This window comes from Babylonia areolata, chromosome 3 (genome assembly GCF_041734735.1).
Source record: "Babylonia areolata isolate BAREFJ2019XMU chromosome 3, ASM4173473v1, whole genome shotgun sequence".
Lineage (NCBI taxonomy): Eukaryota > Metazoa > Mollusca > Gastropoda > Neogastropoda > Buccinidae > Babylonia > Babylonia areolata.
Window position 1 is genome coordinate 18,861,184 of NC_134878.1, and position 27,615 is coordinate 18,888,798.

General features: G+C 41.0%; 1 protein-coding gene across 2 annotated transcripts; it reads left to right on the top strand.

Moving 5' to 3' along the window:
- The first annotated feature begins 5,777 nt into the window (after positions 1–5,777).
- Positions 5,778–26,139, top strand: LOC143279815 (uncharacterized). Of its 2 annotated transcripts, none has more exons than XM_076584007.1 (11): positions 5,778–6,212; positions 12,011–12,105; positions 12,964–13,024; positions 15,076–16,376; positions 17,434–17,500; positions 18,223–18,269; positions 20,664–20,688; positions 21,423–21,485; positions 22,900–22,967; positions 24,072–24,179; positions 25,135–26,139. In XM_076584007.1, the coding sequence occupies exons 2-11, from the start codon at positions 12,087–12,089 to the stop codon at positions 25,425–25,427; spliced, it is 2,052 nt and encodes a 683-aa protein (XP_076440122.1). In that variant the 5' UTR covers positions 5,778–6,212; positions 12,011–12,086; the 3' UTR covers positions 25,428–26,139. The 2 variants fall into 2 exon arrangements, with proteins under 2 accessions (XP_076440122.1, XP_076440123.1); XM_076584008.1 differs by having other exon boundaries at positions 15,079–16,376.
- The last annotated feature ends 1,476 nt before the right edge of the window (positions 26,140–27,615 follow it).

Here is a 27,615-nt window from a genome sequence, read left to right on the forward strand (position 1 = left end):
TGGAAGGTTGGAACAGCCCCTTTGGCAATCCACCAGTTTCTGCTGAGATTCAAACCAAGGACTGGGATGGAAGTATGACACACACACACATTCACTTGACAACAAAAAATTCTATAAACTCATTTCAACAACTTAGTCACTGTAAAGTCATTGACTTGCATAGTTGAAAGCTTCCATTTGATATACCATGGTTCACATCTTCACAGGGTGGAGGCAGGAGTTCAGATTCAGTACTGTCATGGAGCTACATCGTTGAAGGCCTCCATGTCCATGGAATGGAATAGCGACAGGCCTCGTGTCATCCAAGACTCTCACACACCCCTTCGTCGCTTCAGCTGTGTCATATGCCTTTCTGACACTGTGCCACCTCCTCTCGGGGATTTGAGCAGACAGTCTTCAATCTGAAGCACAGTTTCTCTGCAACAGCTTGATGTGGGAGCTGTCTGTCCGACACCATAGGATGACAGTTTACGTCTCAGGTAAATGGCTGTGCCCAGATGGAGAGAGGCTCCTTTGTATGACACCATGGGCCCTTGCCAGAGAGGAGGGCATTTGTGCCAGCTTCTTCGTCTCTTTTCTGGACGAGCTTTCTCTTCTGGCTGGCAAGAGGCAGATGTTTTGGGACGATCCAGTTCACTCATCACTGTCTGGAAGTGAGCGGAGCCTGTTGGAAGAGGGGGCAGAGGGCAACATGCAGAGGTCCTTGCCTTGGAGGTGGCGTTTTTGTGAAGCACGTCCATTGACATGGCTTTCTGTTTGTTGTGATTTTGGACCAAAGGGGAATCTGCAGGATAAAGCAGACATCAAGGTGTTATGAATGTTTAAACATGCAGGCCGTTTTTTTCACACTCTCTCGATCTCTCTAGCTACGCACATGTGCATGCACTCATGAACACATGCACTCACTTGCGGATTAACTGTTATAAAATTAAGTTCACCATTGAAACATCAGTCTAGAAGGTTTACTGCTGACTCAAGTTAGCTTTCTCTGTAAAATGTGTACAGGTTAAAATTTTTCAACATCCATAATTCAAAAGTACAAGTTGTTTGTTGTTGTTGTTTGTGTGTGTGTGTGTAGTTTTTTTCCCACCAAAGTGGGCACTGGAATATGGCTAGTTCTCTATCAGATGCAAGTCATTGTGGATGGAGAACATGTTGGTCAAATAATAGTCTGCTTCAAGCATAAAACATTCAAGGCGCTATGGAGGGAAAAGACACAAACTCTTTGCAGTCTGTTTTTATATCAGGTTTGGTGGACATTGAGACAAAAAAAAGGTCACACTATCATGACAATCAGAATCAGTTGGAGCAAAACCTTCACAAAAAATGATATAACTTAAGAAACTAAGAATAAAAACAAACTGTCAACAAAACAGGAACATCAATGAACTTAATAAAGTAATTGATTAAAAAATTTTTTAAAAAGCTTACTGGAAAGTTAAGTTGACATGAACCAGTGCGTCCAACAGATCTTCCGTGCACTTTGGCCAGACGGCACACACAGACTTGGGCCTCAGTTGATCAACAAGGCAGCACTATGCACACATAAGAGATCGGGAGAGCAGGAGTGAGATCCCAACTGAAGGTGGCAGCCCGTTTTTACACCTTATATAGCTCGTGGCAGTCTGTTTTCACTCCCAAAATAACTGCCCTCCTCCTGCCCCCACACCTAACCACTGTCTTCACCTCCCATCCACCCACCCACTTGTGACCATGGCAAAGACTCCACGTCCCCACTGACCCAGATAGGCATGTTGGTTCATTCTGATTCATTTCTGTGACCCGATTCAAAGACCCTCGATCGCCGCACCATTGACACAGTTCCCCGTTGTGTCGAAGGTACCACTGACTGGCTCAGTTCGATCCGTCGCGCCCGGCTTTCTCAACGACCCTTCAGTCAGGGATTTGCTCTTGAACGTCTCCTGGCACCAAGCTCAGGACCCAATGGCTCAGTTTCGCTACAACAGCAGGCAGCTGAACTGCTATGTTCGTGGACTACAAAGGAAACAGTTCGCTGCATGGTAATAACGTCTTTATGCGGCGTCCATTTGTTTAGCTTGAAAGAAAGGAAAAAGACGAATGGACTATCAAAATAAACGAAGACAACATAAATTGGTGCTAGAAAACAACTAAAACACACACACACACACACATACACACACACACGCGCGCGCGCGTATATAATTATATATATATATATATATATATGTGTGTGTGTGTGTGTGTGTGTGTGTGTGTGTGTATTTGATAGCAACTAATTAACCCACCACTACCCTATCCACGGCCATCTTCTGTTACATCAGTGGGCAGTCACACGAAACATAATAAGCCAAACAGAACAAAGATTCTTCATCAATGCTACTTAAATGCATGCGAAATTTGTTTCTCAGGATTCAGCAATGTTTAGATGACGACCGAGTATCGTCATAAGGATTCAGTTAACGATCATTGTTAAAGTTCAAGCATTTTCCTTTTACCACTCCCACCCCAGCCCCCCACCAGCCCCCTCCTATAAAGTCAAGCGGTAGAACGTTATTGTACTGTTTAAGTGACAACTGATGAAGGAAAAATACAGGTTGTTTCAGTGATATGTGAAACACTCAGAAAACACGGTATTAATGAAGGTTGGGCGGGGGTGGTGGTGGACCATGTGTGGTGCCTTCTGCACGTGTGTGTGTGTGTGTGTGTGTGTGTGTGCGCGTCATTGTGTGTCTGTGTCAGTGTGTGTGTGTGTGTGTGTGAGTGTGTGTGTGTGCACGGTGTGCCGTGTGTGTGTGTGTGTGTGTGTGTGTGTGTGTTATCGTTGTTGCTGTTTTCAGATTCATGTCGATCTCTACTTTGTGCGTTGTTTTCTTTGCCGTGTTTTGTTTTGTTTTGTTTTTATGTTTGTTTTTTGGGGTTTTTTGTTTTGTTTTGTTGGGGTTTTTTGTTTGTTTGTTGTTGTTTTTTTAATGAGTGAGCTGTGCTATCTAAAAAAAAATATCTTTTGACTTAAAAAAACGTTTCCTACTTTAAAAAAAAGAAAAAAAGACATTGCATACAAATTAACGATAATTATCATTTCCTCGCTGTGTGTGAATGGTAGGCTGCTATACCGAAGGGTGATGGTTTCAGATACAGCGCCGGACTCTGTTGATTGACCTTGCCAAACAAATCGAGCACGTGAACCAGAATTCGGTTTCACGCACTTATCTTTTTCGGTGCACATAAAATGCAGCCGTGCCGGTGACTACAGACCTTTAGACCGACCTTCCTATAGGTCCTAAACTGTGTTGTTGTTTTCCAGTTTACGAGACCGAAGTTGAGCGTCATTGTTGCGATCTTTGCCCTCGTCGTAAACTTGGTATTTAATTGTTTTGTGGGAGGGGATCAAACCAGTCCTCAAGCGGTGCTTAGATATTTCTACACTGTAATAGTTTGCTAAACTTAGACTTGTACCGTACGAGAGCGAAAAATAAAACAGACTCTCGAACGTTGCCAAGATGCTCTCCCTGGCTCTTCAGACAGTGACAGTGAGCCCTGAGTCTCGCTAGCCATGCAGTGATTTATCTTGAAAGTTTTATTGCAGAACCCCACCGCTTTCCCGGCACTGTTAGACCTACAAAGGAGGAAAACCAGGGCACTTTTAACTGAAAAATAAAAGAGAGGAAGCGTCAGCTTGCTTTGGCTGATATAGGTCATTCTCTCCCTGTCTCCATCTCTGCAGTGTCTCTGTTTCAAATCTTTGTTTGTCTGTCTGTCTCCGGCCGTCTGTCTCTGTCTCATATCCGTCCACCTCATTGTCTCTACTGAGTTTCTCTACCTATCTATCGAGTATACATATATCTCTCTCTTGTGAATATGTGCTGTTAGAAACTCCCAGTCACAACTGTGAATATGTAAGTCACATTATCAAGCCTTGCATCAGTATAACTCCAACGTTTTCACACCGAAAGCAGAAAACAACAGCTAGCGGACGAAGAGAAAAGCAGTGTGGGTGCATTCTCAGTCTGCCGGGAATCACCGAGTCCATTTAAACTTAATTAGGAGAAATCGGTGGCGAGACCAACGTGGGTGCATCCTCAGTTTGAATTTCCAGTCCAACTTTGTTATCGGGAGAAAGAAGGGCGAGACTACTGAGGACCTGCCTTGATTCGAACCCAGACCCTCACGGACATTGTATTGGCAGATAAGCGTCTTAACCATTCTGCAACCTTCAGAAAAATCAGACCAGTTCACTAATAAATAGCTAACAATCTTTACAAGGGGTGATTAATAGTGACTTTAAAAAAATTGTTTCTTTTACGAGGTCTGGGATATAAAACTGCTCAAGTTCGTTGGCGTTGCTCCAGGCATGAACACAATTTGTGATTTTATAGAGATTCCTTGAACTGGGTTTAACATTTTTTTATTATTATTATTATTTTTTTTTTTAATGAAAACAACCCACGTAAGTGAGAAAATGAGTACCTATAAACAGCTCTTATACTTTTCATACTATTAGCCTACGATGACTCAAGTTGCACTGAAGGAATGAGCGGGAAAATTGAGAGAGAAGTAGAGAGATTGGAGACTGCATGAGGAGATTGGGGCGGAAGGTGGGTGTGATAACAATAGAACTGATGCGGTGGGGATTTGATATGAGCTTACGTCAAAATTAATGATGAATGTCGTTTTAAACAAAGGTTACGTGTACCATCAATACCAGTGAGTGCGTGTGCACGTACGTATGTGTGTGTGCGTGCGTGTGTGTGTGTGTCTGTGTCACAACAGTGTGTACTACGTGTGTGTGTGTCCAGTCCGAGTCAGTGTGTGTGTGTGTGTGTGTGTGTGTGTGTGTGTTTTCAATCTCTCTCTGTACACACACACACATGAAAACGGGGGGGAAAATGTATTTATATAAATAAATACCACAAACCAGATAATCTGTATGAACGTTTACACACACATATATATATGTAAAGAGAGATCGAGAGAGAGTTATTCTGATATTTGAACAACTGAAGACACACCTGTGTTTTTGTGTTTTTTTTTATCTTTTATTCCAGTGACAGACACAAAACATGATTCTTAAAATAAATGGTTATAACTGCAAATCTTGACATATATTTTGAATGAAAATAAATTAACGGAGTATTATAAAATAGCTTTAAACATGATTTAAAGGTCTTTCTTGTGGATGCGGTGGCCATGGGAATGGTTTGGGAATTCTCGCCCCGAATATTCTGGGGTATATCTCTGGTTTTTGAGCACATGGTGGGTGAAGGGCCAGTGGAGATATTTTCTGTCTCTGGAAATATTTGTGCAGACCTGCTAGTGCCTGAACACCCTTCATATCTATACATATATATATGCATGAAAGATCAGGTACACACAAGCCTGTTTTTCATGTCGGCTTTGGTAGATAGTGGAAACAGGAAAATACCCAGCATGCCAGTGCACCAGCCACGACAGATTCAGTCATCAGCAAACCAGTGTGGGCTGTGTAATGGAAGAATGAGCATAAAAATTGTGAGGATAGTACTGTAGACATGGATGCAACAAACTGATTATACTTTCTCCACTGATCCATTCCATCAGTTAGGATATCAGTACTGCTGACAATTGTTGTAGTCTAATCTCAGGAAGAGGTGCCTGTTTAACACTGTAATGACACCATTGGAACAACAGTGCAAAAATGCCAATTTGTATGTTGGGTGTTTGAAGGAATTAAACACTTTTTTTCAAATATGTAAAAAGAAATAGCGAAAATAAACGAACGAGGAAGTATATGAATCGTGATTAGACTTATAAAATGTCTTGTGTATAAATATAACTGTGCATACAACACAACAATTTAACAATTAAAAAATAGCTGATTTTTTAAATTACTATTTTGAATGATCAGCCCATCGCATTGTGAAGGCAAACAGGAACTGTCACGTAAGGGGAAACAACTCATACAGACGTGCGCTCCCCAAACGCACAGAGGAGGACACACATTGTTAACAGTTTGCTTGGTTTTTTACCATCTTCCCCCCAGTTAAATCACAGAAAAAAATATATAATTCAATGGGCCGCCATGAAACAGTTAGCCGCTGATTTGATAAACAATAAGCCAGCCAGTTTCGCATTCGCAAATCGTCTTCGGGAATCTTTGCCTGCGCATGCGCTCGAAATAAGTTCCGCTGGACATGATTGAAAAGTTACGCGAGTTGCTCACTGCGGACCACGTTTGCCTACGGTGACCCACGGTAAGCGATCTTCGTTCAGAGGTGAAGGCAGAATCATATCACTGAACTTAGAGAAAGCCCGTATAGCATTTGATACAGTATGCTCGGTGAAGTACATTCATATAACCATGTTCAGTCTTCTTTTTTTTTTCTTTTTTTTTCTCAAGGCCTGACTAAACGCGTTGGGTTACGCTGCTGGGCAGGCATCTGCTTGGCAGATGTGGTGTAGCGAATATGGATTTGCCCGAACGCAGTGACGCCTCCTTGAGCTACTGAAGGCAGAATCATATCACTGAACTTAGAGAAAGCCCGTATGGCATTTGATACAGTATGCTCGGTCAATTACATTCATATAACCATGTTCAGTCCTTTTTTTTTTCTTTTTTTTCTCAAGGCCTGACTAAGCGCGTTGGTTTACGCTGCTGAGCAGGCATCTGCTTGGCAGATGTGGTGTAGCATATATGGATTTGTCCGAACGCAGAGCTACAGAAACTGAAACTGAAAACAGTCATTGACAAAAGAGCAGATGCGGATTTAGATGTAGTAATAGGAGTAGGGACGGTGTCCGGTTACACCTAGACCGCGAGGCCTAATATTTGTCCCCTCTTGGTTTTGGTATTGATTGTTTTTGTTTAAGTCGGTCGTGCCTAATGAGGTTTCTACTCATCATAGCCATAAAATAGTCCTTCTACCTGGGGCAGTTTGTCGGTCGTGCCTAATGGGGTTTCTACTCATCATAGCCATGAAATAGTCCTTCTACCTGGGGCAGTTTGTCGATCAGGTTCTTGAACTCATTCACAGATTTTACAAATGGGTTGTCGTATTGCAGGGGGTGGGACTTTCTAGTTATATGGCTGAGGCGGCTGACAGAGGGGAGATATTTGGAATCAATGTGTACGAGGCTGTTGTGCACCTTGTAGAACATGGTGAGTCTCGCACGCCTCTGTCTGGCTTGCAGCGTTGGCCATTCCAGGTCAAGGAGCATGTCATCCACACTGGAGGTTTGGCGGAAGCAGTGTGAGACCCAGTGAGCTGTTCTACGCTGCACCTTTTCAATAGTATTAGTGTCTTCAGGGGTGTGGGGATCCCACACACAGCTGGCATACTCAAGGGTAGGGCGGACGAGGGCCCTGTAGGCTGCAGTCTTGATGGTCTTACTGGGCACCTTGATGTTGTGGCGCACAGGGCCTAGTGTCTGGATTGCCTTGTTGGTGATGCTGTAGATATGCGGAGCCCACTTCAGGTCCTTGGTGAGTGTGACGCCGAGGTACTTGACCTGGGTCTCCTGGAGTCGGTGGCCGTGAAGTTTGTAACTGTGCTCCCGAGTTGTCCGGCAGCGGGTCATATGGACTTTGGAGCATTTCTGGGGGTGGAAAGACACCTTACATTGCTGTTCCCAGGAAGCTAGGGTGTCCACATCCGCTTGCAGCTCCTCTTGGTCTTCGGCTGTCTTGACGTCTTTGTGGCAGGCAGTGTCATCAGCAAAGAGCCTGGCCCTGGCGGACAGTCCGGTTGGTAGGTCATTGATATAGAGTAGAAACAGGCTCAGCCCAAGGACGGAGCCCTGGGGGACTCCTGAGTCTACTGGAGCAAGCTCTGGCCTGGAACCATTGACAACGACCACTGCTTCCTACCACTGAGGAAGTTCTGGATTCAGGTGTTGATGTTCCCGACAATGCCATTGTGTTGAAGCTTGTGGGTCATGAGGTTGTGATTTACTTTGTCGAAGGCCTTCGAGAAATCGAAGACAAGTAAGTCCTCCTGGTATCCCTGTTCAAGGGCCTCAGACACTTCGTCCACGAAGCTGAGTAGCTGCGTTTCACATGAGCGTCCCTTCCGGAAACCGTGCTGTTCTGTGCAGAGAATCTGGTGCTCTTCTCAGTACACCATGATCTTGCTGACCAGTATATGCTCCAGGAGCTTGCACGGAATACTTGTCAGGGAGATGGGCCTGTAGTTTTCTGCACTGTATTGTTCCCCTTTCTTGAAGACAGGACACACGTTAGCAGTCTTCCAGTCAACAGGGACAACCCCAGAGTTGAGGGATGCCTGGTATAATAATGTGAGCAATGGGGCTAGTTCCGCCGCTAGCTCTCTCAAGACATGGGGGCTGATCCCATCTGGGCTGCATGCCTTGAAAGGGTCGAGGTTACTTAGGAGTCTCTCGACACCGGCAGTCATGACGTATACCTGCTTTAACAGGGGCTGCTGAGGATCACGTGGTGGCATGGGATATCTGTCCCTGAACTCTTCATCACTGAAGTGTTCCTTACTGCTGAAGGCAGACTGGAACTGGCGGTTTAATATTTCAGCTTTTTCTTTGTCACTGGTGACCAGTCTTCCTTCTTCTTTCAGGGGCAAAATGCCAGAATTTTCATTTTGTCTGGATTTTATGAATGTCCAAAAGCGTTTCGTAGTGACATTTACAGGTGTATAGGAAATAAGAGTGCGAATCAGCATCATCATAACCGTGGAAATTTTTAAACATCTGTATAAGATAACCTTGTAGTCATCTACCCTTCGGTGAATGAAGGTTCAAAGATTTTAGTCAGTCATGATAATTCATTTCATTGCATTCCTTCAGCAGTCTAGTTGCATGCCTCTGGACTCTTTCAATTTGGATGGATTGCCTCTTTAGGCTTGCAGGACCCCAGATAACGTTTGCATATTCCAGATGTGGTCTCACAATAGACTTGTATAGTTTAGTGAACATGTCTTTGTCTAAGAATGTGAAGGCTCTCCTTACCATTCCTAGTACTTGGTTTGCCTTACCAACAATTTGATTTATGTGCGGGTCAAAATTAAGATTTTCATCAAATGTAACACCCAAATCTTTTTCTTCGTTACATCTTGTAATCTTATGAACATTTTTACCCAGCTTCATTTCATACTTATTTGCAGGATTTTTCTTCCCCATATGTAGAACATGGCACTTTGACACATTGAAGAATAGGTTCCAGGTCTCTTACCACTCTTGTAGTTTGTTTATATCATTTTCATGATTTGGGATGGTGGAGTGTTCCTTTGCTGTGTTCATTATCTTGTTATCATCAGCAAAGATGTGGCACAAACTCTGCAATGTAGAGGGCATATTGTTTATAAAGACAGTAAAGAGGATGGGGCCTAATATGCTACACTGGGGTATACCACTCAGTACTTCTGCTTTTTCCGACGTAGCATCCCATACCCTCACTGTCTGTGTGCAACCTTTAAGGAAACTTCTAATCCATTTCAAAATGGAGCCGCATACTCCATAGGCAGCGAGTTTGGTAAGTAGCCTCTCGTGCGGGACCGAGTCAAAAGCCTTTGTAAAGTCAAGATAGATGATATCTACAGGTTCCCCTTCGTCGAAATAGAGTGTAAGCCTTTCCATTACTTGTAGTAACTGTGTCACACATGACCTTTTCTTTCTAAAACCGTGCTGGCAATCAGCATAGAGACCATTATCAGTGAAATGTGAAACGATAGTATCTCTCACTAGACTTTCTAATACTTTGCATAATACACAGGTAAGTGAAACTGGACGATAGTTTCCTGGGTCTGATTTTCCTCCCTTTTTGAATATTGCCGTCACCTCGGCCGTCTCCCAGTCCTCGGGTAGAATTCCAGTCTCAAGAGATGTGTTGAACAGAATACTGACAGGGCTGGCTATCTCATTACATACTTCCGTTCCTTTATGAAACTGAGATAATCTCGACCAGATTTGGTATTCAAATATCGTTTAAATAATTTGTGCTTTTTCTTAATTATTCTCATTGTTTTCTTACTCATCCAAATGGGTATCAACTTTTTCTTTTTGCGCCTTTTCACCTTAGGTATACATTTCTCCATTCTCTCAAGGAGATTTTTGAATTTTTGCCACATGTCTTCTAGCTTGTCTGTAGGCAATTGTGACCAGTCTTTTTCTCTTAGAAAATCTCTCAGTTGATTGTAGTTAACCCTCTTAAGATTGTACGCATACTTGCATTGTTCATCATTTGTTTCATTGGTAACATTCAACTAAAAAACTAAGACATCATGATCACTCCTGCCAAGTGGGTCTTGGTGTTCAATCTCAGAAATCAGAGTTTCATCGTTTACAAGCACCCAGTCATCCAAAGTAGTGTTCTGGTTTTCTCTCCTCCTTGTGAACTGCTTCACTTGTTGGGTGAGAAAAGCGTCTTGTAGCCTCATTTTAATTTCCTCCCCATTCTCACCTGAGAAATTTCCATCCTATCTTACAAACAGGAAATTGAAGTCACCCATGACGCACACTATCGTACTTTGATATGAAATCTGACTCAAGCATGTCAAAAAGTTTCTTGTCGTTTTCCTCATCAGATGTGTTTGGGCTGCGATATAAACAGCCGATTAGGACATTTCCATAATTTTTGTGTGGAATGTGCACCACACATTTTCACGGTATCCCGGAGTATCAAATTCATCGCATTCCCTTGCATTGAGTCTCTTATCAATGTAAAGTGCTAACTTCTCGGTGGGGGTTTTGTTCATAAACATATTGTACTGATAATTCAATTGGTAATCAGACATTGGTATATTGGGGTCATTTTTTTGAATGACCTCTGTCATTGCAATGATACACAGTTGGTCTGAAGCAGTTCTACTGTTTAGTTCATCTTTTTTATTCAGGATACCATAATCACTATTTGAGTAAAGGACTTTGAAATTATTCATCTTATTTTTTACTCACTTGTGTAAACAAAGTGAGTGTGTTTTAACCCGGTGTTCAGTTGTCTGTGTGTGCCTGTGTGTCCGTGGTAAACTTTAACATTGACATTTTCTGAGCAAATACTTTGTCAGTTGACACAAAATTAGGTATAAAAATAGGAAAAATTCAGTTCTTTCCAGTCATCTTGTTTAAAACAATATTGTACCTCTTGGATGGGCACAAAAAAATTAAAAAAGAAGAAGCCTAATTATATGCAAACTGCATTTACTGTTATATTTATATTTTTTGTATTCTCTAAACTTGGCACTTTGATCTGATATTCTGACACAATAACAAGAGCAGTCATTATTATCATTTTTTGTTCAAACAGGAACTTCTTTTGCTAAGCATGGAAGTTTTATTTATTTTGCAAACGTTTTGGTGCAGGTTGTAAAAAAGGGAAATTACTCTGTAATTAATGCTAGGGGACTTAATTTGCTTTAAACTGATCTTTCTCATCTTAAACATTACATTATGAAATTATACTCAGTACATAAAAAGCTTGTGTGTTTTACTCTCAGTGTACAGGGCTTTCACTATGATCATTCGCCCAAGTGGTCTTTTTCAGAAAATACTAAAATCAATACGACGAATGGACTTTACAGATCTGTTGGCTGAGCCCTGAAGGTCATGGGCAAAAATCAATTCCGTACACATATAAACACATTCGAAGCGCGTGCTCATATTCTTTGCGAACGCGAACAACGCCATTTTGTTTCAAGTTGTTGACCTGCCCGTTCAATCCTATATTCAATGGACAATACACAATAACATGTGATGGAAAGTTGGAGAAGAAGACCGTTAAATAAGATTCGTGAACGCCTCATCACTCACTGGATTATGCCCCAAACTGCCATAAAAATATCCACAGAATCAGTCGGAATTCACAGTTAAAAATTGTAAACCATATGAGTTAATACCCTTGAATTGATCACGATGAAACGAAAAAATTTCCAGTCTTGACTTTCCTCAAAATGAAGTCCTTTTTACTTCATATGACGTTTAGAAGTACTTGTACTTGGCTCTACATGTTATTAGTTTAACAAAATACTTCAATTTTCATATCAACTTTAAAACTACAAAACTACTATCTTGTTTCTTTTATTTTCAGGTATCCTTTATCCTAATCCTTGAGTGTGTCAAGACATTTGATATTTAGCCACAGGACAACAAACACACTTGTTGTCATGGGCCGACGGAAGCAAGGTAATTTGCTCTCGTCATTGTTATGATCGTGAGACTGGTAATCTGTGTATTTAAGTGTATGTCACTATGTGTACATTCAAAACAAACAAAAAATTTCAGCCTACAAAGCGTAACTTTTTTCTTTACTTAGATCTGACCCCAGCATCTCATTGGCTGTATGTGCCCTATCTCTGTCTGGTAGTGTGTTTGCACATATCACATATACATAATACAGTTTTCATGCATACACAGAAACACAAGCAGGTTAAGATAGGTTGCTGTGATGTGAAAAATCAGTGTTTCAAGTAAGCAAGTTTAATTAGCTGCCTAAGATTTTGCCAAGCATGGGGAACAGATCTTGGAGTGGAGAGTCATTGCAACCAGTTGACCTTGTTTCAGGCAGGCATTGTTCCTGCCCCAAATACTATCACTGTCTGGCATGTTTTCCTGCATTTTCCTGTGTTGTGTTTGTTCATCAATAAACGTTGTGCATGTTTTTCACTGCTAGTGCTATATTGCAACAGACTGCACTTTGCACCAGTGTATCTCTAGTATTAGTAATATTCACAGAGTTGAGTTCAGTTCAGTTACTCAAGGTGGCATCGCTGTGTTCAGACAAATCTATGCATGCTACACCACATCTGCTGTGTGTGTGTGTGTGTGTGTGTGTGTGTGTGTGTGTGTGTGTGTGTGCTTGGGCATACATGCATGTGCATGCACATACGCAGGTATACATACTAACTCATTCACACTCACACTGTACTGACATGTTTGTGCACAGTCATTGTTAAGGTATAGGTCGTATTTTCCTGGGCACCCATTTTTTGTACTCCTGCTTGATCTTAGTACTCTTTGTCAGATTTGAAATGTTCTTTCCAGATTTTACTACATCTGTTAAAGAAGAAGCTGTTGAAATGGAAGTGTGTGGGAAAGCAATCAGGTATGTACCTGTGTCATCTACATGTTATGAGTCTTTGAGTGAGTTAAAAACCGACCCACAATTTTTGAGAACCATATGATTTGATTGATATTAGAATGACATCTCGATCGGACAGTAAGTGTAACAACCCCACCTCTATTCATGTATGTGAGTGTGTGTGTGTGTTTGTGTGTGTGTGTGTGTGTGTGTGTTAGCGTGGTATTCCTGAATACTTGTATGACTATACCTACCTGGTTTCAGAGTGTGGTGTTGGGTGTTGTGTTTCCACATAGCCCAGACACTGTTGATGTGGGAAACAGGGACTTTAATATGGACACAGCATCCAGTTGGAGGAAACTGGAGAGTAAATCATGACATATATATATATATTAATTTTCAAGAAATGTTTAGTGCTTTTTATAACCTGTATTTTATTGCATGGTTTCATTTTATTATTCATTTATTTATTTGTTATTTATGTAATCATCTCTCTACTATACATGGTTCTCATATCCATTTTTTGGGGTGGGATTTCTCTTGGATGTGGGAAGTTGTCCATGGTTCTCTGCTTCTTGCATGTATTGGTGAGTTCCTTTGCAGTTGGTAACCAGGGATCACAAGCTTCATCAGTCGATAGAGGATGGAATGGCCGTCATTTGCTTTGGTCTCTAGAGTTCAAACACTGTGTCTTGAAGAAGTCGGAGCACTGGAGGGAACCCTGGTGCTGGTTTTTCTGTTGATGTATGCTGACTTGCTGGTGACTTACTCCACTGTGTATACTTACACATGCAGAAGATCAAAATGTGCATATTAAAGATTGCATAATCCATGTCAATTTTGAGTGGATTCTTGAAATACAAACATACTCAGCATGCACACTCCTGGACACAAGATGTCAAGAGTATTGCAGCCTAAATGGCAGGATAAAAAAACTGTCATTCATGTAGAAGTTCTCTTGTTGATTTGAATGAACATAGGAGTTGCTTTGGGCAACATTTTATTCTTTAGATTTATTCATTCATTTATTTTTACTGTGTGTTTGTTGAGGAAGGAGGGCATTTCATGACCATGACAGGGTCGGGGATTATTTTCTGCAGTTTGTCAGTGGAATGATCGTCTTGTTTTCTTCTTGTCTCTTTGAAATGGTATGGATGATGTGAAAATTGATCCAGTGAAGTGATAGTTTGACAAATGATCAAATGAAATGACAGATTGTTGAAAGATAATATTTAGAGTGTCATTTGAAACATTTACCATTGACAGTTTGACAAATGATGAAGTGAAATGACAGATTGTTGAAAGGTAATACCTTTTAGAGTGTCATTTGAAACATTTACCAAGTGAAGTGCGTACTGAATGATAAGCTTGCAGGGGGTTTGATATGAAGGTTTGAGGGTGTGATCCCAGAATTGGTGCCTGGTGGATTAAGGCTGGAAATCGTTTTTACTAACCTCCTAGGTCAATATGTGTGCATACCTGCTAGTGCTTTAATCTGCTTCATGTGTATACATGTGCGGAAGATAGAATACACACACAAGTAATCCATGTCCGTGTTTGATGGGTAATGGAAACATGAACAAAGCCAGCATGCACACTCCCAAAAACAGAATATGGCTGCATGAAGTATGGTTAGAAATGGTCATACATGTCAAAGCCCACTCCTGTGCCAGTGAGTGATCAATGAGGTGCAGGCCACTAAAACAGAAAGGAAAAAAAGATTAACATATGACAGGAGTCTTAGCCCTTTTATAGCATATTGTTATCATTATTATGATATCATTATTATTGTTATTATTATTATTATTATTATGAACATTTGTGCCTTATCTTGAAAATAAGCCCAAGGTGTTTACAAATAGAACACATGTAAATATCAAAAAGGAAAAATTGAAAACAAGATACCAAGCATTATTAAAAGTTATTCATCGCCACCCCTCCCCCCAACCCCCCTATTTACTCTTTCAGATAACTGTTGTATTCTGAGTACTTTTACTTTGAGGCAGAGGTTACAATTTAATTTTCCATTATTTTGAATTGATATACCATTTAGAGAACAAATCTGCTTGTTACAGCAGAGGTCCTGATGATGGGAAGCCAGAACCATGGAAGCTGACACAAAACAGGCAGATAGAAGCGCGCCAGGGTTCCGATGTCCCACTCACTGTTACAGAATGGGATTCAACATCTCAAGAGTGCGCTCAACACGCTGTCTTTGATTTTAGAAAATGGAATGAGAAATTTAAAAGGTTACTGACCATGAGAAGTTCTGAAAAATGTAGCTGTAGTTTTGCAGCTGACTCCAAGGTAAAAGTGGAAATAAAAAAAGAAATACTTGATCATGAACATGAACAATACTACGATGCCATACCCTGTACATGTGAACATGCCACAGTCTTATCCTGTTCCTGTCACAAAGTGAAATCTGAACACGATAATATAGTTGTGAAACAAGAGATTGTGGGAGTAAATGAAATCGATAAGAAAATCCTGAAAGTAAAAAATGAAGGCAGTGTGAAAGGACATGGTAATAACACTTTTTATAAGACTGAAAAGAAATGTACTATAGTTGAGAACAAGGATGGGATCTCCTCGGACAGTAATTTAACAGCAGCAGAGAGTGGTGTCCTTCTGTCAGAGTTATGTTGCTGTCACAAACACGAAAGCGATGAAAAGAAAACAAAGGATAGGAAGCGGGTGGCTTGTGAGTGGGGTGTTGAATTTGAAATCAAAGACATCAAATTGGAACCCGCTGATGAGACCGAGTCTCATCTAGGCCCTGTGGTGTTTGACAAGATAAAAGAGGAAGTTGTTACTGATGACCAGACTCTTGAAGCAAGTCATGCGACTTGTGAGTGCGGTGTTGAATTTGAAGTCCAAGACATCAAACTGGAACCTGCGGATGAGAATGAGTCTCATCTGGGCCCTGTGACATTTGATGAAATAGACGAGGAAGTTGTTACTGATGACCAGACTCTTGAAGCAAGTCACCATCCAGACAGCACTGAAGAGCATAGCCAGCTTCAGATAAGTGGAGTTTACTCAGCTAACATTCTTCCCGAAGAGGACAGAATGGTAGTGGACCCTCCTTCCTGGCTGCCGTCTCTGCAACAAGCATCTTTTTCACCAAAGCTGCTGCCACAGACATGGCTACCCCCTGTTTCTTCACCTACATACAGTGCTGACATTTGTGACTCAATGGAACCTGTAGATGGGATCCATTCGGAGGAAGAAGCTGTTTTAAATATCCTGTCTGAGTGGGAGAAAGAGTCCGAGCTGACAGTGGACTGTCTTGTTAAATGGATCCATATGGACCACAACTATGACATCACCAGCTCCTCTGAAGTCCCTCCAGAGCAGGAGTTTTCTATCAAAGGTGATTTGGGCATTGGGTGACGTTTTATTTTGGGATCAAACAAAAAGCAGCAGCTCCAGCAGCAGTACATAACAGACAACTTCATCATGTGACGCCTCAAGAAAGCCCAGATTTAGTCAGTAAATCATGCTGGTAAATATACACATACGCATGTGCAGTACACACACATGAACATTCATTCACAGAGAAACTTTCACAGACAAACCAATGCATACACACCAGCATGTTACACAGTATGTTCAGGCATGTACATAAACTGACACAGATGCTCCGCACAAAATAAACACCACACATATGCGTAAGACCTGATGTACACACACTCATGCACCTGAGCACACATGTAGGCATACACGAAGCACACACACACATGTAGGCACACACATGTGAAGGCACACATCATGCACGCACGCACGCACACACAGAAACACATACATTCTCACACGCACGCATGCACACAGAAGCACGTACATTCTCACTCACACACACGTGCGCGCACACACAGCGCACACGCACACACTTACTCATTCGCTCTCTCTCACTCTCTCTCTCATTGCTCTCCCTTCCTCTCTCTCTCACACACACACTCATACACACACACATACATTCTTAACCCCCTCTGGACCCTTACTGTCAAGTTTCTGCAGTGCTGACCCATGTTGGCAGCCCAGTCCACACTGATATAATTTCATTTTCAACGAGACATGCACACCTCTTGTTTGGTTTTCGTGAAATAGAGTATGTTGTTTTCACAAGTTTTATGTTTTGATTAATGTGTTCATTGCATCTGAATACCATTACTTGCCTGGTTATAAAAAAAAAAAAATGGCTTCATTGACAAAAATGAGCATACCAGTGTTGATGTAACAGTAATTGAGTTCATAGTACTGGTGTTTCAAAATGAGAGCATTGTAAATGAAATGAAATATTGTCAAGTGACCTGCTATACAGTCGTTAATGAGATTTTTAATGAGATTTTTCAAATGAGAAGTCAGTAACCTAAAAGTTTTGTACAGTGCGTGAAGTGTGTGAACATGAACAGTGTGGTACAAATACCCAGGTTTTTGCCGCACCCCTGGTTGTGATGGGTCAGGACACATAACAGGTCTCTACGCAAATCACCAAAAGTAAGAACTTTTCTACCTGGGTGTGTTTGGAAAAAGCTGTATGCATTGTGATCAGTTGTACAGAACATTTCCAGCTTTGTTAAAAGACTGCTGATCAATATGAAATTTTGTGTGCACATGATATTTTGAAAAAAAAATCATTTAAGTAAAGCGATCTTGGGGGGGTGGGCGGGGGAGGGGGCTGGAGGTGGGGGCAGGCAAAAGAAAGAAAAGAAAAAAAAGTCACTAAACATGTAATGCCAAGAAGTATGGGATGGAGAAGGAGACTGGAGGTTATATATGATAAAACAGTAATGGTAGAGGGAGGTGGAGACAAAAAACAACAGTGAAAAAGTGGCAGTAGTGATGTGAATCGAAATGTCTGCTTCAATTTGTTTAAGACTTAATGTTTACCATTATTTTTTTCATATGAGTGAATGCATTCACCATGGGAATGAATGTGGAAAATATGGTATGTAGTTGAGAGGTTGGAATGGATGGAGACCAGCGTTTTGTTATTGTTAACTTATTGGGGGGGGGGGGGGGGGGGGGGGGCTGAGTGGGGTATTCAGAAAGAAGAGAGTATACACATCAGCATTGATATTTTACAAGTGTATGAGCACACACCAGTGCATAGCAACACAATGTGTTGCAAGCTGCAAACAGTGTAACATACCATTCATACTACACACACACACACACGCACATACTGTTCCCGATATCAAATACGTCTTATGTTTCAGCATGTCTGGATGCCCAAGGAAACCAACCAATATGTCACAGTCACAGTGTGAGTTTTGGTGTCCTTTTGTCTTGTCGTTTTGTTGATCCATATGTATTTTGTTTTCTGCCTTTTACATCTCTATTGATACAGACATTTAATTTCAAGCTCTTAGATTTGATTTTGAACTCTTACTTGTAGTTTCTAACTGTTACACTGGTGACATAGACAGAAATCTCTGTTGATTGCTGAGATCACCCCAGAACCTGAGGTGGGGCCATATAGTTGGTCACTTAGTGGCAGGTATGAGTGACACCAAGCGGCCATCACCCTGCACCTGCTTGATGATCAGTGGGATGATAGGGAACCTGGGTATCTCTATGGAAGACATGGGGTTAAAGCACCAGCAGGGGATCCAGAGGGAGAGGGAGAGGTCAACGTTTGTGCACGACTGCTGGTGTCGCAGGCCATCTTAGCAAGTGTGTATCATTATGGGTGTTCACTTGCACAGCATGAAAACATATGCTCAAACACACACACACACACACTTGTTGCTGAGAAATGCAAAAGTCGACAGGATGTACTTCATCAGAAACTTTGAGATAGTGCAGCAAGGCTACCTCAGAGATGGGATAGAAAGCTGCCTTGGAATTTTAAAAAAATATTTGTTTAAAATGAGTGCATGAGGGATTGTTGCCCACAAATTTGGGAGAAGAAGATGCGTTCAGTCTCTTTTTCTTCTCTGCAATTGTGTGTGTGTGTGTGTGTGTGAGTGAGTGCCTATGTGTGTTTATGTGTGTGTATGTTTGTGGGAGTGAGTGCCTCTGTGTGTGTGTGTATGTTTGTGTGTTATGCATTATTTGTCTCTGCGTAATTTTTTAATATTTAACTCCAGTAGCCTAGTCTATTGCCTTTAGTACTTACACTTGTGTCAGTGAACAGATGTTTGTTGGAAACAAACATGCATTTCAGGTTTCTCAAATTATTAGCCTAGGGATAGGATATGAAAGTATGGTATAAGTCATAAAGCTTATGATAATGAGTAGGACATCACCATTTTCTCAGTAATTATGAGTGTAAAGAAACGGAGAATTGTCAGAATGATGAAAATTTCCATGGCCTTACTTGTAGAAACAAAGGCGATTGAACACAAGGGCTACAGATCCTTTGTGAATATTTCATATTTTAATCACACTAATTTTTTTAAACAGTGATCTTTATTGTTGATGCTTTACACACTGGTAAATATATTTGACCATGATCTTTTCTAGGCTTGCATAAAAACAAATGTAAATTAATCAGATCAAGATCAGCTTAGTATTGATCATACTGGTGAAGTTTCTCCCACAATGTCCGCCAGTGCCAAACCTGAGAATCAGAATGTAATGGGATTTAATTTTTGTAAATAATGCAAATGGCCACTACCTGATTAAAACAATGACATAAAAAACGAAAAGTGTGAAGAAGCGTCTGTGGAAGTTCAGATTCAAGCTCTTGATTATGATTTACTGATTTGCTGTTTAATTTTTGGTGATACAGAGGTTGATAATTTTAAAGCAAGTTGATTGAATGAACTGTGGCTAAATAAGAATGGTGGTGATAACTTATGGGAACATTTAGTACATGTCTTTGAACACAGATTGTCTTTGAAAACTGTCACAGACACGTGTGCAAAAATCTGTGTGGCCACGGAATGATTCAGCGCTTATAGCTTTTAGAGGCGTTTGATTGGCTAAGAGCGGACCAGGCAAGACGGGTCGTCTTTTCACTGTTAGCCGCGCGAAATTTTGCCAAGCAGAGCAAACCGATAGGCCTAGTTTACATCAGTTTGACATGGTAAGTATATGTATCACCAAACATGGAGTATAATACAAACTCCTCCTGTTGCAGTCTTGAGCATTCATGGAAACAAAACAGATATATATTTTTTAAAGGACATAGTTTTTCTAATTTGTAGTTTTATGTCTTCAATGTACTAATATATAATGCACTTGCATGCAGAGTTTCATGTTACTCAAGAAAAAAAGGTTATATTTTTTGTGTGGAGTTTTTTGTCCATTAACCATGGACATTTTTTTTTGTCTTATAAATACTAAATGGTCAAAAACTTGAGGGATGAGGTTTGAGGATGTATGAATATGGATCTTGATTGATCTGGACTTGAATTTGAAAGCCTGATATTTGTTGTGAGCCAGGCCAACATTGTCAAATTTTTTCAATTAAAAAAACATTTTTGTAGTGAACATTTTCAGACTTGCAATAGGTCACCAGACTTGCAGAGGTGGCTTGTGAAAAGAAACCAGTCAAGATTTCTGTGTGTTGAGGTTTCATAGCTACTTGTGTCATGACTTGTTGAAGGCTTGTCTCATGTTGTTGTTGCTATTTTTTGTGATATTTTTGTTTGTTGCTGCCCTCTCCCCGTATTGAAAATATGTAATGCATTTATTTGATTTTGTTTTGCAGTTAGAGACTACGAGTTCTCACACAGGTAGGATTACTGTATAAATGATTAGACTTCATAGTATTTACTAGAGGATAATATAGTCAGATTTACAAAATCTTGATCGATATTTACAACTTTACAGTTTCTCTTTCTAAATCTTCTGTATGGTTCAGATAAATAGTAATTTCTCTGAGAATATGTTTGTTGATGGTGGAATGAGTGATGGGTGGATACATTTTTCAGCCATTGTAATATTGTTAAAAGATGTGATAATTTAGAGATTTTTGTTTTTGTTGGTCTTCTTCAGATCCAGTTTGAATGAGTTGGGTATATGTTATCAGAGCCAACTAATAAAAAGAAATGGGTTTTTTAATTTCTGATTTTTATTTTTAAGATTTTATGAATTTGCTATTGCCACTTTGATAGTATACACCTGTGTCAGGGTGGATAAGTGTGAAATGTTTATATAGTGTGTGTCTGTGTGTGTATGCTGATGTATGTGTGTAGTGTGTGTACATGCACATCTATGTTTGCTAATGTATGTGTGTGATGTCTTTACATATACAAGCATGCATTTATGCTGATGTGTGTGTGTAAATGGTGTGTTTACATGTACGTGCATGCATGCTGATGCATACATGTGTGTAGTGGGTGTACATGCACGTGTGAGCATGCTGACATACGTGTATGCTGTCATGTGTGTAGTGTGTACATGCAGAGTGATGCGGATATATGTGGGAAGTGTGTCTGAATGACATGCTAAGAGAAACTGATGACAGGTGCCCCACTCCGGGATGCAGTGGAAAGGGCCACATCAACAACTGGCGTACATCCCATCGCAGGTCAGCAGCACACCTGTCACTTGGCTTTCAGTCACCAGATGCACTTCTTCTGTTTTAATTAAGATTTATGTATATGTATTTTACTGTTTTTGTATTTCTATTTCAGACGTGAGTTAGAGGTAGGATTTATGCAGTTCAATTAATGCCTACCCTTTGGAATTTGTCTTTCTGGTCAATCACGGCTGCTCAGCCAAGCACAAAATCCACCTCTTTAGTTTCCGAGCAGCGTCTAGCGTCTGGGGTCAAACTTTTTTTAATGCCAGACTTTCCCACCACACTCTGCATTGGCCGGCGCATTCACCGCGCGCGGTATTTCTGGCCCCGCATGCCAAACCTGGACACTGCCTTCTTTGTTTCACTTGGCCCCGCAGCCCCTGCCCCACTTTTCTCATGCTTCCATAGCATCCACACATTTCCTGCAGCGATTACACTCACCCTGCTCTCCATGCCCCTGCTGTTTGCACTCACCATGCTACAGTGTGTTCATTTAAACACTTGTTGTGCTGACAAGAAAAAATCTACAACTCAAAAGGGTGGGCTGATCTGCATGCAGGCATGCTAAATGTTTTGGTGATTTTTACGATTTCATTGTAATAAGCGTATGTTTTCTTAGAGAGGGATTTAAATTTTACGATTTTTGCGATCATGTTTCTGCTTGACCTTCTCTTCTCTTTCTTCATGCATGTTTCAACCGTTGCCGCAACAATTGCTATGTAAGAAAATATATTGTGTTTGGAGTCAATGGAAAGCTCATTTTGCATTCTTTGTAGAAACCCACTTCTTTTGTCGTTATTTCCAATCCATCCGGGAAGATGATGCGCGAAAGAAACAAAGCAGATTTACCGCTGAACAAGCGTACAGCGAGTGCCGCTGGCACGGCCTGTTTGTCAGCCACGTTTATTTATATCCATGCCCTACTTCCTGGGTTCATGAACTTTCGCTGGGCCAACTAAAGTGCCAGCACTGAACATCCGTGCAATAGCCCTTTTGTGTTCTTTTCTGATACCCCCCTCTCTCTCTTGTTTGGATCATGGTTCACTCAGTGGTAGTGCACTGTAAGGCTGGTTTCTTTCCATCTTTCACTTCTTTGCCCCTCATGGCATGCAGTGATAAACACTTTGATTTATTTTTGATTGATGGATTGATGTTTTGTTGTTGTTGTTTGTAGGGTGGGGGGTGGGGTATGGGGGGATCGAGGAAATGATGACATTAAAACCTTTCTCCTGTATAATTCAGTCATTGTAGTTGAGAAATGGCTCTTTGATTATTTGTCAGACACATAGTAATTACTGCTACTCTTTATTGCACAGGCACATAATTCAAATTGGTGCACTACTGATCGAAGTGTATTTGAAAAAAAAAAGAAAAAAAAAAAGGATGTGAATCATATAAGAAATTTTTTTTTTTTTTTCAGTGCTTCTGGCTGTCCTACTGCAGCTATGAATCGTGCGATGTTGCGAGCAAAGAGAGCAAATTCTGGTGGTGAGTCGTCAGTTTATATCTTGAATTTTGGGGCCATGTGTGTTACATCACATCTTTTAAGCATTTTGCATTTTTCAGAAAGTATGGCGCCAAAGCACACTTTGCATGATTATATGTGTTTAAAACGGTTTTTCAGACCTCCCCACGAGAATGACAGTGCTTGAAGAAAGAAGACACCTGTCTATTTTTTTTTTTTAATTGACATTTATTTATTTATTTTTAAATGAGTAAACCTGCAAACAGATCACTATGTGTGTGATGCAAATATGAAATGTGTATCATCTTGGCTCACATTTTTTAAAAAAGCAATAACTGTTAATCTGTGTGTGTGTGTGTGTGTGCGCGCGCACGCGTGTGTGTGTGTGTGTGTGTGTGTGTGTGTGTGTGTGTGTGTGTGTGTGTGCATGCATTCATGAACATGTCAATAGGAAATGATTTACAGGCTGTGAAATACTGGAATTAACTCTGAATTAAGATGTTTCTGAAGACATAAACTCTATTTTAATTACACATACTTAACTGTGACCCACTAGTGCAGTTACTCTATTTTTTTAACACATCAGTTGAGAACTTTGGGGGAAAAAGAAAGAAAAGGGAGAAAAGATTCAGTAGCAGCTGAGGAGGCAGTGACCCCAGCCCCTGAACCTTGACTAGAAGGCTATCGCTGAACCATAGTGTGCAGTAGGGTCCTGAAACCCAAGGACTTTCCTTATTGATACATTTACTTTTATAGTACTTCGATCAGAGACCAGTTTTTAAGCTATTTCCAGTCATTTGCACAACAGGCTGCCTAGTACCTGGGTAGAGCCCACTGATGGCTGCCTTTTGTTTCCTGTGTCATTCAGTCAAGCTTTCAATTATGCGCACACACACACACATCTATTTGAGTGGACTTTTCCTCAGAATTTTGTCAGGGACATTCATTATGTTGTCATGGCGTGTGCTGAGTGCATGCTGCACACAGGACCTGGGTTATCTGTCTCAGACTAATGACAAGCATTTTTGCATGGATCATGCCTGAAAATGACCTGCTTGATATGCTGGAGATGTGTTTGGGATTGTTTTATGGTAAAATAAACAGATATTTTCTCTTTTTGCCCTTAGTTAAGCATGTGGTGGTGATGCCAGAATCCAGTGACACCAGAAGGGCAGTTGTTTCCACCTGTACAGAGAAGGACATTCTCACACTGGCGGCCAGAAATATCTTGAAAGGTGAGTACTTTTAGTGTTGGTGTGTGAAGTGTGTTTTGTTGGATGACATTATCATATCCATCCATGTCCGATATATCCATGTATGTTTGACTTACTGGATTGTTTGGTGGGCCGGGTTCGGTGAGGACAAAGCTGTCATGGAACAAAGATGGATTTCTTGCCTTGCATTTGTTTTGTTGGTTGGCTTTGGAACATTACTTGTTGATTCAAATGCATGCATACAGATCATGTTACGTTCAGTCTTCCCAGTTTCTTGTTCCTGGCAGCATACATGGAGCTGGAGAATGATTGTATAACTTCCAGTCCTTTTTTGTGACAGTTACAATTTCCAGATTGCCAGTTCTTTTTTTATCAGTAGGATGTGGTAGTCCATTACATTCAGGTGTGAGGAAGTGTATATTGTTCCTTTTCTTTTTGGGATAGAATGCGCGTTGTGGAACCTCCTTCAGGAAGAACGTGGAACCTGGGCTTTATCCAGACAGTATATGGACTTCAGAGTTCATTAACTTTTTGTGAATGGTTCTTCATCACATCACAGACAGTTCATTTCTGACACATTGTCATGAAATCTGCACAAAACAAATCTGCACAAAACAATGACAATGATGTCATGGAATATTTGGAATGTTGTAAGTCCATTGTAAATTACTCTTTTTTTCTTCTTTTTTTTAGGTCTGAGATAACATATGATTATGAACATTTAGTGTGCATGTAATTTTCAGTGGATAGGCAGGTATATCAATTGAATTTCCAGTCGATGTGATCCTTACTGTAGGTGATAGTGTACCTTGAAGTACAGTTAGCCAGGAAGATGGCATACACTGGTCAGCTTAGCTTCACTTTGCTGTTGTTTCTGTGTATGGGATTTGTTAGTCCTGTTTTGTCATGATGACTGTGTGTGTGTGTGTGTGTGTGTGTGTGTGAAAAACTTACATTCTGGAGAATTGTTCACCAGAATATGGCAGAAAAGCTACTCATCCCATGGTGATGACAAACAACAGACCAGGACCCAGTCAGTATGCCAGTTCAACTCACACACCATCACACCCACGGACGGAGAATCCCAGACGGGACAACCCAATCTTGTTATCGTTATTATCCCCCCCAAAACCCAAACCAGTTTCTGCTGTTGGTCGGCCTGGCAAGTCACACAGGCCGCGGGATGGGGCCTCTGATCGACCCAGCATTTTGAGGCGATCATCCAGCATTAAACCTAGAAGGAACATACTGACTGACCTGCTCAACTGAAAAACCTAAAGCTTCCTGTGACCACCGCCTCTTCTGACAGGTAGCATAAGGAGGAAGGGGGTTAAGTGGAGAGGAGGGGGTGTGGGGTACAACAGGCCAGCAGCAGATTTTCCCCATTCATTACACCATGGTGCTTTCTTTCAGGACACTGACAATGTGTCTGGTGGTGCTTTTCTCGGCCCATCCAGCGGTGTTGGGAGATTTCACTGTGAACACATCATTTTTGTGGCATAAATTTGTGGCAGCAATCCTGGTTTGTGTGTGTGTGTGTGTGTGAACAGAAAGAGAAAATTGTGCAAATGATTGCTGTTTTTCTTGGTTTAGAATTTGAGTGTTGTTTTTCTTGGTTTGGACCAATGCAGAAGGAATAATTATCATGACAAGTTGTACTTGGACCATGAATATAACTGGATGACTGAGTTTTGATTGGGATGGATAGTACACTTGGATGGTTGGTTCTTCACTAGTTTGAATTGGGATAGTCACTAGTTTAAATGTAGGTTGTTAAATACTTGCATGATTTATTTTAGAAGTTTGATTTTTGATGGGACATGTAGTAACTCTTTGTTGTGTTTGGACTGAAGAAGCTCAGTTGTTTTCTGTCAGTTTGTTTGTTTGTTTTTAAGACTTTTTGTTGTGCATTTTTAATCGGTATTTTTACTGAGCCATGTATGAAAATATCAGTTTAGATTTTATCCCTTTGCCCAACGGGTGCAATCGCCGAATGGTTAAAGCGTTGGATTTTCAGTCTGAGGGTCCTGGGTTCAAATTTCGGTTACGGCGCCTGGTAGGTTAAGGGTGGAGATTTTTCCAATCTCCCAGGTCAACATATGTGCAGACCTGCTGGTGTCTGAACCCCCTTCGTGTGTATACACAAGCAGAAGATCAAATACGCACGTTAAGGTGAGACCCCACAGGCAAAAAATGGTAAAAAAAGTGTTCACAAACATGTTTTGGGTTTTTTCAATTTTTTGGTAGTTTTATGTGTCTACTTTCATTTCTTGTTGATGAATGTTCCAGAAAATGACTAAATGTGTGAAAATAAAGATCATTTGCAACCCTGGTGTGTCTACTTTTTTTGTTGAAAATATGAAAGGTGTGCAATTGTGTCCGTTTTCAAGACTTGGATACAGCTAGAATTATCGTCTGCAACGCAGGAAGTGACCTATCAAAATGAGCGGGAAAGACCGGACTTTCACATGACGTCAGTAGAAACTGTGAAGGCTGCCACCCCTGAGCAAGAAGAGACAAAGACTGACGTGGGTGTTTTCTTATCAGCTTCATCACCTTGAAGCTCATTGGTCAGTCGCGAAACTTCCGATCGAGAACCGGTTTAGTTGTGAACTGCGCATGCGCAAATATGCAAAACAGCTACTTCGGGCGTTTCCGTCGACGTCGGAGATTAACGAAGTTACAACATCCGGACACTATGTGTAAACATTCGTTGTGTAAACATTCGTGTTTTTTTTGGAAAGAGAAAAGAAAACTTTGATCATTTCTACGAGAAAAACATGCCACGAAAGAAACATCACACGCTGAAAACGGCCCATTTTGGTTCTGCATCAAAAAAATGAGCTTTAAAGATGCAGAAAATGCGTGAAGCAAAGAAACGAAAGGCTGAAGAAGGTGACGAAGTGTTGGATTCTGACATCGAACATGGGCCGCGCGTTTCCTTAGTTGAAACAGATGAAGTTGCTGCTGATTTTCGTGAACAGATTCCAGAGTCAGCCTCAGCCAAAAAGATAAGACTTGTGCAGGAGTACAACCGGAAGACCAACAATTTTAACGATCAGGACGTTTTCGGACAGCGCGAGTGGTGCTTATTTGATGTTGGTCAATTGAACAGATTACTGAATGATATGACATGTCCCATGTGTGAAGACTCGTCGGTACAACTCTTCCTCGATGAAAAGATGGGACTGTCAAGAACGGTGGTGCTCAAATGCAAGCAGTGCACATACAGTAAATCTGAGAATTCATCTCCTAGGATTTTTGACAGTGATAGAGGTGATCGGCCCTTTGATGTGAACCAGAGAGCTGTTATGTTTTCCATGGAAGCAGGCGGTGGGTATGCAGTACTCAACAAATTCTGTGCCATTTTTGGTATGCCTAATATGAGTGAGAACACATACCAACGTATCCACAAAGTGGCATGCAGTGTTTCTCGTGACACTTGTGACATTCTTCA